The following is a 12,343-nucleotide window of genomic DNA, read 5'->3' on the forward strand; positions in this document are numbered from 1 at the left end:
GACGGAAGGAATGGAAAGATGGACAGACATCCAGAAGAAATGGCAAACGTGTGCCAGAAAGAGCTTTTTTCTCTGAGTGAGGAGAAATTTCTAAATATTTTTACTTTTCTCTTACTTTTCTGCATTGTTTGCACTTTCTACTATAAGCATTTCCTTATATTACCTTTATAAGTAGAAAAAGTATATGGGGGAGGGGGAGGGGTGCCGAGTAGGAAAAAACAAGCCAGCACTACAGCTTTTCTACTTTGGGAAAAGAAAGGGTAATTTAACCATAGAAAAACAAACAAAATTCCCTCATACCATCCTAACACATCCACTGATAAAATCCTAATAAATTTCCGATCCAATTATTTTATTAATCATATGTTTGAGTAGATGTATCAAAACTGAAACAATCTTTATGAAGGGCATTATGCGTTTAATGCTCTAATAAAGTGTCAAAATAAAGCCTGAATTCAACAGAATTAATGAAAGATTGACTCAGTAGTATCTAGATTAGACGACAAAGTAGGTTACTAAGAAAAAGAAGACTATTTACTCTGTACACGTAGACCTCAACTTACAACTTACGACATGTTCCAGTTACGATGAACTGCACTTAGAACAACTGGTTTCTTTTTTTGCACATCTTATTGTTAGTAAGGAAACCCTGGTGGCCTAGTGGCTAAGAGCTCAGGCTGCTAATCAAGAGGTCGGCAGTTTGAATCTACCAGGCGCTCCTCGGAAACTCTATGGGGGCAGTTCTACTCTGTCCTAAAGGGTTGGTATGAGTTGGAATCAACTCAACGGCAGTGGGTTTTTTTTTTTTTTTTTTTTTGGTTTATTGTTAGTAATACATACTACATACAATGTTGCAGCGTGTAATCTGCTCATGCCATCATTCTCAGATGTTCACTCACAGATACTCAAAGATTAGATTTATAAAGATGGTGATAATAAAAGGCAGTAATAATGAAAAGCACAAATATTGACCTTCTGGCCATAACCTCACAAGCAAAGAAGGGCATCTATTCAAGGAGAGTATGGAAAACATGGAGAAAAGTCCAAAACCTAAGGGTATGGGCTTTCATTAAAATTTTAATTTCAAATAGTTATATTTTTCATTTCTAGAGGTTATACTTGATTTTCTTTCAAATTTGCTTTATCTATTTTGATAGAATGTTTTTTTATTCCCTTTTATTAATATTTAAATTTTTTGATACAATTAGTTTCACATCCAATAAATCCACCCCTTTACGTTCTCAGGGAATCTAATTCTGTTGTTTGCGGTTTCCGCTGACTGTCAGTCATAGTGACTTACCTCCTGTGTTGTAATTTCAGATTGTGAGCTCATGTTTGACATGGCTTTGATCTGTGGTGAGTCCTGAAGGCCTATGATGACAGTGCATGATACCAGAGAATTTGCTTTTGCTAGTTACCCTGGGGTATTACTAACCTAGTATTTTTAAGTTACTTTCTTAGCTTGAAGTATTCCTACATCGTGCAGGAGTGTAAATCATACTCCTAAACCGTGAAAATCCTCAGATTCTCAGGGAGGACTTCCTTCCCGTAGTCCAGAGCCCAGGCCAAGGCAATTTTCTTAATCTCTTTGCTGGTGGGTGAATTTTCTTCTAGTCCTTTCTTTTGCTACAGATGTTATCCTTTGAGGGTCCCAGCATTATGCAGGGTCTCATTCCAAATCCTGGCCTAGTACAAACCCACAAAGGCCTGGACTGCTGTGCTCTCAGAAGACATTAAAAGATACACTGTGAGTGATGGAACTCAGCAGACCCCCAAGGGCAACCACCGTATCAGTGACAGAGTTAATAGGCAGCTCTTTCTTTGTTTTTGGCCCTTAGAGATGCTGACATTCTTGTAATCTCAGCTGTTCTTATAAAAGATATTTGCTGTCTTTCATACAGCATTTTTAAGGAGTATTAAGCTTTATAATTTAGTTGTTTTATGCAAATCTCCCACTGTACACAGTCATCTATTCTCCAAATACAAGATTCTAAGGATTTTTACGAAGTCTACAAACATCCATCTTAGAGTCTGGTACCTGCTGACCTATTCTAAATATAAATTATCTTCTAACCTTAAGGGTGTATTTCAACCTGCCTCGACTGTGATACTTAGAGGTCTGGTTCAGGACTTACCTTCACTTTGGGTCTAGGTGCAGGGATCACCTTTTTCTTTGCCCTGAGAGAAAAGATTAAAGACGAGGCCCTTTCAGTAGTGTTTAGATCATTCATCAAGCAGTTATAACATAATTCTGTATTTACACGGGTGATACTCTCTCCTACTACTAGGAAGGCTCTTTTTGGGAAAAAAACTATACATAAGTGTTCAATTTATATGTGAATATATAGGAAAATTGTTCCTAATTTGGATTAACTGGAAAAAAGGCCAAATAATTAGTAAAATATAAAATTTACATGATAAAGTTTTTTAAGAAATGAAATATAAATACATAAAATATAAAATAACTTAAAATCTCTTAAGCTGCCCAAAGAGATCCACTTCAAGGAATGGGCAAGAATTTACAACTGTTGGTTAGAGAGCTTCAAGGAGCTTCAGGCTCAAATTCAACCTTGCCAACAAGTTCTGAAAAAGGTTTTACTTAAAATACACACACACGCACGCAAACCCTCAAGTTGAAAAAAATTTTTTTTAATGTAAAAATTCAAATAAAAAATGTCAAAATGACCAAAAAAGGGGGAGGGTGACAGGTGAGAAAAAATACCGTGGAACCTTGGAACCTCTGGAAACCAGCATGAAAAAGTTTGAAGATTTAAAAAATCATATGTGTGCCATAGTAGGAAGTGTTCAGTACATGTTTGCTAAATAACTGAAGGGTTTATGGGCTAAGATACCGCACATTATCTGAATATTTCTACTTTACTAGATTAACACTGCCAATCTATAACTTAAATTACGGCTGTAATTTTCAAAGTCAAATACTTGAGCAAGAGGCATCCCGGGCCCATTTATTCCATAGATTCATACTTGTGGCCACAAAACAAAGTTAGTGGTAATAACGAAGTTATTTTTTAAAACTTGAGGGTAGAGGACCTATGAAAACACCTGCTTTAGAATTAAAGGCATGAGTTATATATACATGAACTGTAACGTATGTGATTTTAGAATTATAGGGGAATTAGAGGTTAGAAATATTGTTGACACAAATGTATATTTTTCAGAGATAACTAAAACACTTGAAATGAAGTAAGCCTATATTGCATGAATCCAAAATATCTAAATTTATACTAGAAAACAAGCATGGCAAGAACTGAAAATCACAACCACCTCAACACATCCCTGGTAATATACTAGTAAAGTGACCTTCCTAAGAACTGAAAAAAATGTATCTATTATAACCATATACAAGCACAGGAGGAATTTTGTAACACTGCCAAAAAAGATGCTAACCAGGCCTTTTAGTAACTTGCTAATTTTATTCTGTAATAAGCCTCAATTCTTTACTTGTAGGCTACAGATAAATAGCATTAGGTTGTAGGCAAAAATAAAACTCTGGTGGAATTGACCAATATTCACCCAAAAAATGTAGCCACAGAAAAAACTTCCCCTTCTACCTGCCTATCAGGAAGATAAGAGATCTCACTAAGGAAACATTCTGTTCTGAATAGAAGGAACGACGTGAGACGTAGGTTTATTTGTGGATAAACCATCTGCAGGGCCAGGCAGGGTAGATACGAACACACAACTGTACAGTAAGCTAGGGCAGCTCCAGGCTACAAGTCACCTATGCAGGCGGTCATTAAGTGGTGCAGGAAAGGACACAAAAATACTGAGGGTCAAAGGCCCAAGAATAAAGGAAAACACCCAATCCCTTCCCATTTACACAGCCCCCTACTGCTCCACTACTGAGCCAATGAGACAGGCAACTTTATATGTAAGGAGAGCCACTCAATGGCAACTAACAACAACGTGATTCAATAGGTTTCTGGAAATTAGCATGAGAACTATTTCAGTACATAAATGTGTTCTGAGGTCCAAACAGTCAATACTCAAAATGATTTTTCTAAAAGATGGCGGAAGATGAGGATTGCCTAAATGGACGTCTGGGTCCTGTTTCAGCTGGCATTTAACAAACGATACTTTGCTTACTAAAGTACACGATAGAGACAGAAATAAAGGAAGAAATCTAGAGTCTGCTTTTACTCACGGCGCAGAAGTAAGATGATTGTGTACACTCCGGCTTTCTTTAAAAAGCATTCTGGAAAAATTAAAATGACATAGTTTTTTAATAGCAGATAATAACAAGTTAATCACTTTATTTACTTTTAAATCATTTGATTTTCAACAGGCTATTATTTGATTATTTACCAAGTAAAAGTTGTAATGGTACAGTAAACTCAATGGTCCATTTTACAGGGAGCTTTATATCACCTCTATTTATTTAAATCTTTTCACAGACCAACAGATCTTTTCCGTAGGTTTAAGATGGAGCGCTTTAACACGACAGGTTGAGACAGCCAAGTTTATTAATTTTTAACATTCTCTACTTAAAACCCTTTAGGCTGTAAACAGGGCTGCTCTAGCTTTCTGAGATACCACTCTACACCAATTATTTTCAACAGGGCCTAATGCTAGGTGGGTCTCCTTTTCTAGGCTCTAAATCTTGTATTCAGTTCCTTATTTTCACATTACTCACAGAAAGTTCCCCTCCCAAAGTTCCTTACCTTCCTTACTCTCCCTTTTTCTCCACTAGACAATTCAGAGTGTGAAATAGAAAAGGTTGTCAGTAAAAATCACCTTTACATTTATCTCTACATCCACACGACTAATCTTTTCATCTTTTAAGTGTCTAAAGTTTTCAAAGCAGACATAACCTGAGCTGGCCATATAGAATGCTGAACACATTAGGGTCTTAGCAAAATGAATGTTGTATGTGTGTTTAATAACAGCAATAACAAGAAAGTAAAATAAAGTCTAGGACGTCACATTTCTTACCTTGCCTGCATCCAGCCCTTAGGCCACAATGGTTTCACCTCTGTCTCCATAAAGGATTTAAGATAATCCTCAGCAGACTGGCTTTTATTTGGCTCTAACTCATAGCATCCCAATTTGATTTCAACAAGGTTACATAACAAAGTTCTAAACAGATTAAAAATATATATATTTATATATAAATCTGACTAAAATTATAGAAAAAGTTTTAAACAGATTGTTTAAAAAGCACATAAATCTGACAGCAATGACACAGACTATTATCTGAAGAATTCAGAAAATGAATTAATCATTTATTAATCAAGGCATCAAAGACTGAGAAGGGCAGTCCTCCACCTATACCCTCTACTTGGGGTAGAGAAACACTGGTAAGTAAGACGGCTGATCTATGTAAGTATACTGAATACTCCGCCTTCCGAAATCAGTATGACTTAAAAAGTAATTAGAGGATTAGCTTATAAAAAGTATTACGCAAAAATAAAAGTGATAGCCCTCTAAGGATATCAGGATCAAATTAATCTTCTTTTGAATAATTAATGACATAATGAGTATGTAGATAATTACACACTGATCTTGGCTGTTTCCAATCCAGTCTTCCATTTACTGTAGACACCTTTGGTGAGGAACATTATTTCTGCACTGTCTATCTGGTTAGAAGTGAAGGCTTTGGTGAAATCTTACCTAATAGTGTCATCCCAGTGGAATTTCTTTCTTGGTCCTATGACACGTTTCCCTGGCTTCTCATCATCATCTTCCTCAGATCCATTTTTTTCTCGCTCTTCTTCTGTTTGCAACCTAAAAATGAGAACAGTTTATGAACCAAAGTTTTAACCCAACAATGCCTATAATATGCTCCAAAAACACTTGATGAATAGTTTACTTAATATGAACTCAAAAGATAAACACGGGATCTACCTTTCAACCTAACACTTTGGAGCAAGTTATAAAGGGATTGGTGAATAAGGGCTTCCTTAGACTACAATGTAAAGGCATGAACACTCATCTTCTAGTTCAGCCAATATTTGTGTTCAACCCCAGCCAGTCAAGTCGGCATGTGCAAGGTCTGACCGGTGTCAGCTCTTGCTTCGGTCACGTCCATACATTCAATCAACAGACATCTTCTGCCTCTGACAACCAAAGCAACTGAGTGGGAAGCGACATGTCATTTACAGAATATTCAGTGATGTCATTTCAGTGCTGTAGCTGGATTTCTACTTGGTGATGAGGTCACGTAAGACCAATCTCTAACAGCTAAAAGTATTTGTTCAATGCAAAAGCCAGTCCAAACAGATGAGGTACATACTTGGCGCACTTCGCTTGACTACGAGCCTGGCAGTCCTCCTGGTATTTAAACAGCTGTTCAGGCATGACATTGCTGACAGCCAGTTTCAGTTTTTGCAGAGGTTCTCGTAAACGATCATCCTGAGAAGAAAATATACTACAAGTTTTTTTCAAAAATATTTACCAAATTTATCATGCAGACAGAGCCTCAAAAGATGAAATTTTTGTTTTAGGAACTGATTATATATATTTGGAACATTAACTTATTTAAATATGGACATTTCTTCTACAGTTTTGAGCTTTCATGATGCAAACTGTGTATTATTAAGATGACCACATTTCCTCTATTAGCTAAGGAGAGGGACTATGAGTTGGAACTAACTCAACAGTACTGACAACACCACACATAGACTTTGTTATTTGTAAGAAGAAAATAATCAACTGGTTGATTGAAGTGGTCAAAAACAAACCCACTTGTTTCTTCTTTTGCCCTGAACCCATATGAATAAGTATCTATCTCCCAGTTTCCCCTTTCACTTTGGCTTGATGTTACATTTTTCTTGCAGCCTAATTCACCATTACTGACAGTAAATGTGCAAACAGGATGCTAACATGATGGTAGTCACCCAGACAAATCCTGTGTCCCAGTGTTCCTGAGGAGTGTGTTTTCTTGTGGCACTTTGTCCCCAGTACAGCAGGGATTTTTGCTGTTGTTAGGTGCTGTCAAGTTTGTTCTGCCTCATAGCGACCCAATGTACAATAGAGCCAAACACTGCCGGGTCCCACACCATCCTTACAATTGTTGAGCCCATTGTTGCAGCCACTGTGTCAATCCATCTTGTTGAGCATCTTCCTCTTTTTTGCTAGCCCTCTACTTTAGCAAGCATGATGCCCTTCTCTAGGGACTAATCCCTCCTGATAACATGTCCAAAGTATAAAAGAAGAGATCTTTGCTTCTAAGGACCATTCTGGCTGTACTTCTTCCAAGAGAGATTTGTTTGTTCTTCTGGTAGTCCATGGTACATTCAAAATTCTCCAAGAACAAAAGAGTTCAAAGGCATCAATTCTTCTCTGGTCTTTTGTATTCGTCGTCCAGCTTTCGCATGCATATGAGCTGGATGAAAATACCATGGCTTGGGTCATGCCCACCTTGGTCCTCAAAGTGATTTCTTTGCTTTTTTAACACTTTAAAGAGATATTTTGCAGCAGATATGCCCAATGCAATATGTCCTTTGATCTCCCGACTGCTGTGGAACCAAGTAAAATGAAATCCTTGAAACTTCAATCTTTCCTCCATTTATCATGATGTTGCTCATAGGCCCAGTTGTGAGGATTTTTGTTTTCTTTATGCTGAGCTGTAATCTATACTGAAGGCTGTAGTCTTTGATCTTCACCATTAAGTATTTCAAGTCCTCTTCACCTGCAGCAAGCAAGGTTGTGTTATCTGCGTATCAGAGGTTGTTAATGAGTCTTCTTTCAATCCTAACACCACATTCTTAATATAGTCTAGCTTCTCCGGTTATTCGCTCAGCATACAGATTGAATAAGTATAGGGAAAGAGCACAACCCTAACACACACCTTTCCTGATTTTAAACCATGCAGCATCCCCTTCTTCTGTTTGAATGACTGCCTCTTGGGATATGTACAGGTTCTGCATGAGCACAATTAAGTGTTCTGGAATTACCATTCTTTGAAAAGTTATCCATAATTTTTTATGAGCCACAAAGTCCAATGTCTTTGCACAGTCAATAAAACAGAGGTAAACATCTTTCTGGTATTCTCTGCTTTCAGCTAAGACCCATCTGACATCAGCAATGATGCTGGTTCCACGTCCTCTTTTGAATCCAGCTTGAAATTTCTGGCACCTCCCTGTTGATGAACCGCTGCAACCGCTTTTGAATTACCTTCAGCAAAATCTTACCAGCCTGTGATATTAATGATATTGTTCAATAATTTCCACATTGTGTTTTATCACCTTTGGAACAGGCATAAATATGCATCTCTTCCAGTCGGTGGGCCAGGTGGTAGTTGTCTTGTGAATTTCTTGGCATAGATGAGTCGGCGCTTCCAGCGCTGCATCTGTTTGTTGAAACATCTCCATTGGTATTCCGTCAATTCCTGGAGCCTTGTTTTTCGCCAGCGCATTCAGTGCAGCCTGGACTTCTTACTTCACTATCATTGGTTCTTGATCATATGCTACCTCCTGTAATATTGAACATTCACCAATTCTTTTTGGTACAGTGATTCTGTGTAGTCCTTCCACCTTCTTTTGTTGCTTCCTGTGTTGTTCGATTTTTCGCCCACAGAATCCTTCAATATTCCAACTCTAGGCTCAATTTTTTTTTTTCTGTTCTTTCAGCTTGAAAAATGCCAAGTGTGTTCTTCCCTTTTGGTTTTCTAACTCCAGATCTTTGCACATTTCATTATAATACTTTGTCTTCACGACTCACCCTTTGAAATCTTCTGTTCAGCTCTTTTACCTCATTGTTTCTTCCATTCACTTTAGTGACTCTACATTTAAGAGCAAGTTTCAGTCTATTCTGACATCCATTTTAGTCTTTTCTTCTTTCTTTTCTTTTCAATGACCTTTTGCTTTCTTTACGTATGATGTCCTTGATGTCATCCCACAACTCATCTGGCCTCCGGTCATTAGTGTTCAATGCATCAAATCTATTCTTGAGATGGTCTCTAAATTCAGATGGGATGTAATCAAGGTTGTATTTTGGCTTTTGTGGACTTGCTTTGATTTTCTTCAGCTTCATATGAGTAACTGATAGTCTGTTGTGCAGTCAGTCTCTGGTCTTGTTCTAATGATATTGAGCTTTTCCATTGTCAATTTCCGCACATGTAGTCAATTTGCTTCCTGTGTATTCCATCTGGCAAAGTCCATGTGTACGGTTGCTGTTTATGTTCTTGAAAAAAGGTATTTCAGTAAATAAATCGTTGGTCTTGCAAAATTCTATATGCGATCTCCAGCATTGCTTCCATTACTACGACCGTATTTTCCAACTGCTGCTCCTTGTTTCCAACTTGTGAATTTCAATCACCAGTAATTATTAATGCATCATGATTGCATGTTTGATCAATTTCAGAATGCAGAAGTTCATAGAAATCTTCAATTTCTTCATCTTTTGCCTTAGTGGTTGTTGTATAAATTTGAATAATATTTGTATTAACCGGTCTTCCTTGTAGGCGTATGGATATTATCCTATCATTGACACACTTTAGGACAGATTTTTAGTTGTTCTTTTTCATGATGAAAGCAATGGCATCCCTCTTCGATTTGTCATTCTCAGGACAGCGGACCATAGGATTGACCAATTCAACATGGCCAATTTCAGATCCTTTCAGCTCACTGAATGCCTAGGGTATCAATATTTATGTGTAGCATTTCATTTTTTGACAATTTCCAATTTTCCTAGATTCATACTTAGTACATTTCACGTTTCCATTATTTATGGATGTCTGCAGCTGTTTCTTCTCATTCTGAGTCATGCTACATCAGCAAATGAAGGTCTCAAAAGCTTTGCTCCATCCATGTCATTAAGGTGGACTCTACTTTGAGGAAGGAGTCCTAGTGGAGCAGTGGTTACACATTTGGCTGCTAATCGAAATGTCAGAAGTTTGAACCCACCAGCTGCTCCATGAGAGAAAGATGTTGCAATCTACTTTCAAATATTACAGCCTTGGAAACCCTATGAGGAAGTTCTACTGTCTTACAGGGTCGCTATGAGTTGGAATCGACTCACTGGCAATGGGTTTGGGGCTTCTTTGAGGTGGTAGCTCCTCCCCAGTCGTATTCAGAGTGTCTTCCAACCTGATGGGCTCATCCTCCGGCACTATGTCAGACAACGTTCCACAGCTATTCACAAGGTTTTCACTGCCCAATTTTTTTAAGAAGTAGATCATCAGGTCCTTCTTTCTACTATGTCAGTCTGGAAGCTCTGCTGAAACCTGCCCACCTTGGGTTACCCTGCTGGCATCTGACATACCAGTGGCGTAGCTTCAGCATCACAGCAACACACAAGCCACCACGTATTTCTATTACTGTCACAGGTGCAGAAAAATTATAAATGTAAAACTCTCTAGCTCCTAACTTTCCTTTTCTTTATTGAAACAACTGTTTCTAAAATGTGATTTTGGGGAAGGTGGAGTTTTTAGGAGTGCAATCACTTTTATGTAATATTATTAATAAAAATATAAATAAATATTATTGCTAATAAGTATTTTAACCTATTCCATGCACAACAATGATAGCATCTGCTATAAAGTCCCTTATGAAAAATGTGACTATCTAGTATCACAGTCCGGATGATCACTTTTTAAGAACTATGTAGCTGAGACTTTTTACCTGGAAAGAACCCAAATATTCATTAACAGGAGAATAAAAAAGTTAATTGGGAGATATTCATACAGCAGAACACTGTATACACATACGATGAATGTAAAAATGAATGGATTTATATACGCTTACATACAGTTTGCGAGCAAATGAAACACTTTTATTTTGGGGGGAAACGAAATATTTTCTATGATTTTTATGAGGTCCCAAAGGATTCTTAGAATGTGAAGAATTTTAGCTCTAACAGCGTTCTGCCTCACCTTGGCTCTCTTTGGCCATATGGGTTATCAAGAATGTTACTTTTAGTTTATTCATTTGTTGTGTTATTCAGTCTTCTTCTAGCACCTGGACAATTACACCGCGCTTTTTTTTTTCCTTCTGTACAGCATGTCTGTGTTGAACATGGTGTCTCTCACAAAAACAGGTATTCAATAAATAATTTATAATTACCAAAAAAAAAAAAAAAAAGATTTCCACTATGTGTAAAAACAGATACATTTGGTTTACACAAAATTGAACGTAAAAAAGCTAGGTGCAGAAGAAAACAGTATGAATCCGTTTATAGGAAGCTCAGGAACACACAAAACTATGTAATATAATACGTAGAGACAGAAATATATGCGATAAAATTACACAGAGAAAAGGAAGGAAAAGGTCTGTGTCTTTCTTCCATTGCCCATAGGGACATTAAAGAACTTCAAACATCAAACCTAAAATGTTACTAAGAAAATACTTTGTAATCTGCAAAAAGTTGTTTTCCTACTTCCAGTTCTTTCACATTGGCCAGCCCACTTCTGTCACTTGAATGTTTAGAGGTAGGCTCCAACCGTCAACATCTAAAGGAATGAGGCATAGGCACAAACCTGATACCTCAGGTAAATTTCATTTGTTCATTACTGCTGTACCACATTTTTATGCAAATAACGCACACTTTCTATGCTAGGTTGCCAGCCTCACCCTCCCCCTCCCCCGATATTTTTGCAAGTGCACTATGCTAATTTTTTTTACAGCAGCATGTAAAAAAAAAAAAAAGCCTCCTATGGTTATCTGGGTATGGTTATTAAATACGAACGATGTGACCATAAAGCAATTCAAGGCCAAAGGCCCCAAGCGAAAACCAGCCTCTTTATTTTACAGGCTACAAAACCCCGGTGCAGATGTCCTTCCTCTTACCTGGACATTGAGATGTAACTTCCTTAGACGTTTTACCAGCGTTTCTTTATTGCATGGCACAAAAGCTTCGAGATGGGAATAGACACCACTACGAATGACAGGGCCTAGCTCCTGTAGCTGTAACTCAATGCTGACCAAAAACAACAAGAAATAAACAGTATAACATTTCTTTTAGGTGGCATCGTAAGGCAAGAAGGCAACAGCAGTATGGCTTTTTTCTTATTTTTGTCTTCCATGGTTTCCTAGATAGTACTTTTTATTGGAAAAAACATCCCAGTAAAAGTAATGCTATTCCAAGTCTAGTTTGAGAGTAGAATTTATATAAATTACCAACAAGCTAGCAAATGATGTTCTGGTAATGAGGACAAAGTCTATGTTTAGAGTAAAGCACTGGTACCCCATTACTAGCTGAAAGCTCATTTATTCAAAGATATATCCACGCCTCCCAGCAACTGCTATACTAGGTGACAGTCACATAGTATCACTGAGTTCTTTTTTTCTTTCCTTACAGGGGTTTGAAAAGACTACACATTCAGAAAAGGGGAAGCCCTGTGATTACACACACAGACTGTTTTGCCCATCTTTGTCTTGTTCCT

The 12,343-nt window shown here is 37.5% G+C and overlaps 1 protein-coding gene across 2 annotated transcripts in view; it reads right to left on the minus strand.

Annotated features, from left to right (window-relative positions):
• The window catches only part of UBN2 (ubinuclein 2), a 99,490-nt gene that overhangs the window by 45,901 nt on the left and 41,246 nt on the right, over positions 1–12,343 (minus strand). For both annotated transcript variants that reach the window (XM_049893127.1, XM_049893126.1), the window contains exons 8-13: positions 11,748–11,877; positions 6,254–6,372; positions 5,632–5,745; positions 4,954–5,097; positions 4,166–4,216; positions 2,136–2,178 (exon numbers count right to left, since the gene is read on the minus strand). In XM_049893127.1, the coding sequence (XP_049749084.1) occupies positions 2,136–2,178; positions 4,166–4,216; positions 4,954–5,097; positions 5,632–5,745; positions 6,254–6,372; positions 11,748–11,877 (601 nt within the window). The remainder of the gene's footprint in view (positions 1–2,135; positions 2,179–4,165; positions 4,217–4,953; positions 5,098–5,631; positions 5,746–6,253; positions 6,373–11,747; positions 11,878–12,343) is intronic.

Source organism: Elephas maximus, chromosome 8, assembly GCF_024166365.1.
Source record: "Elephas maximus indicus isolate mEleMax1 chromosome 8, mEleMax1 primary haplotype, whole genome shotgun sequence".
Lineage (NCBI taxonomy): Eukaryota > Metazoa > Chordata > Mammalia > Proboscidea > Elephantidae > Elephas > Elephas maximus.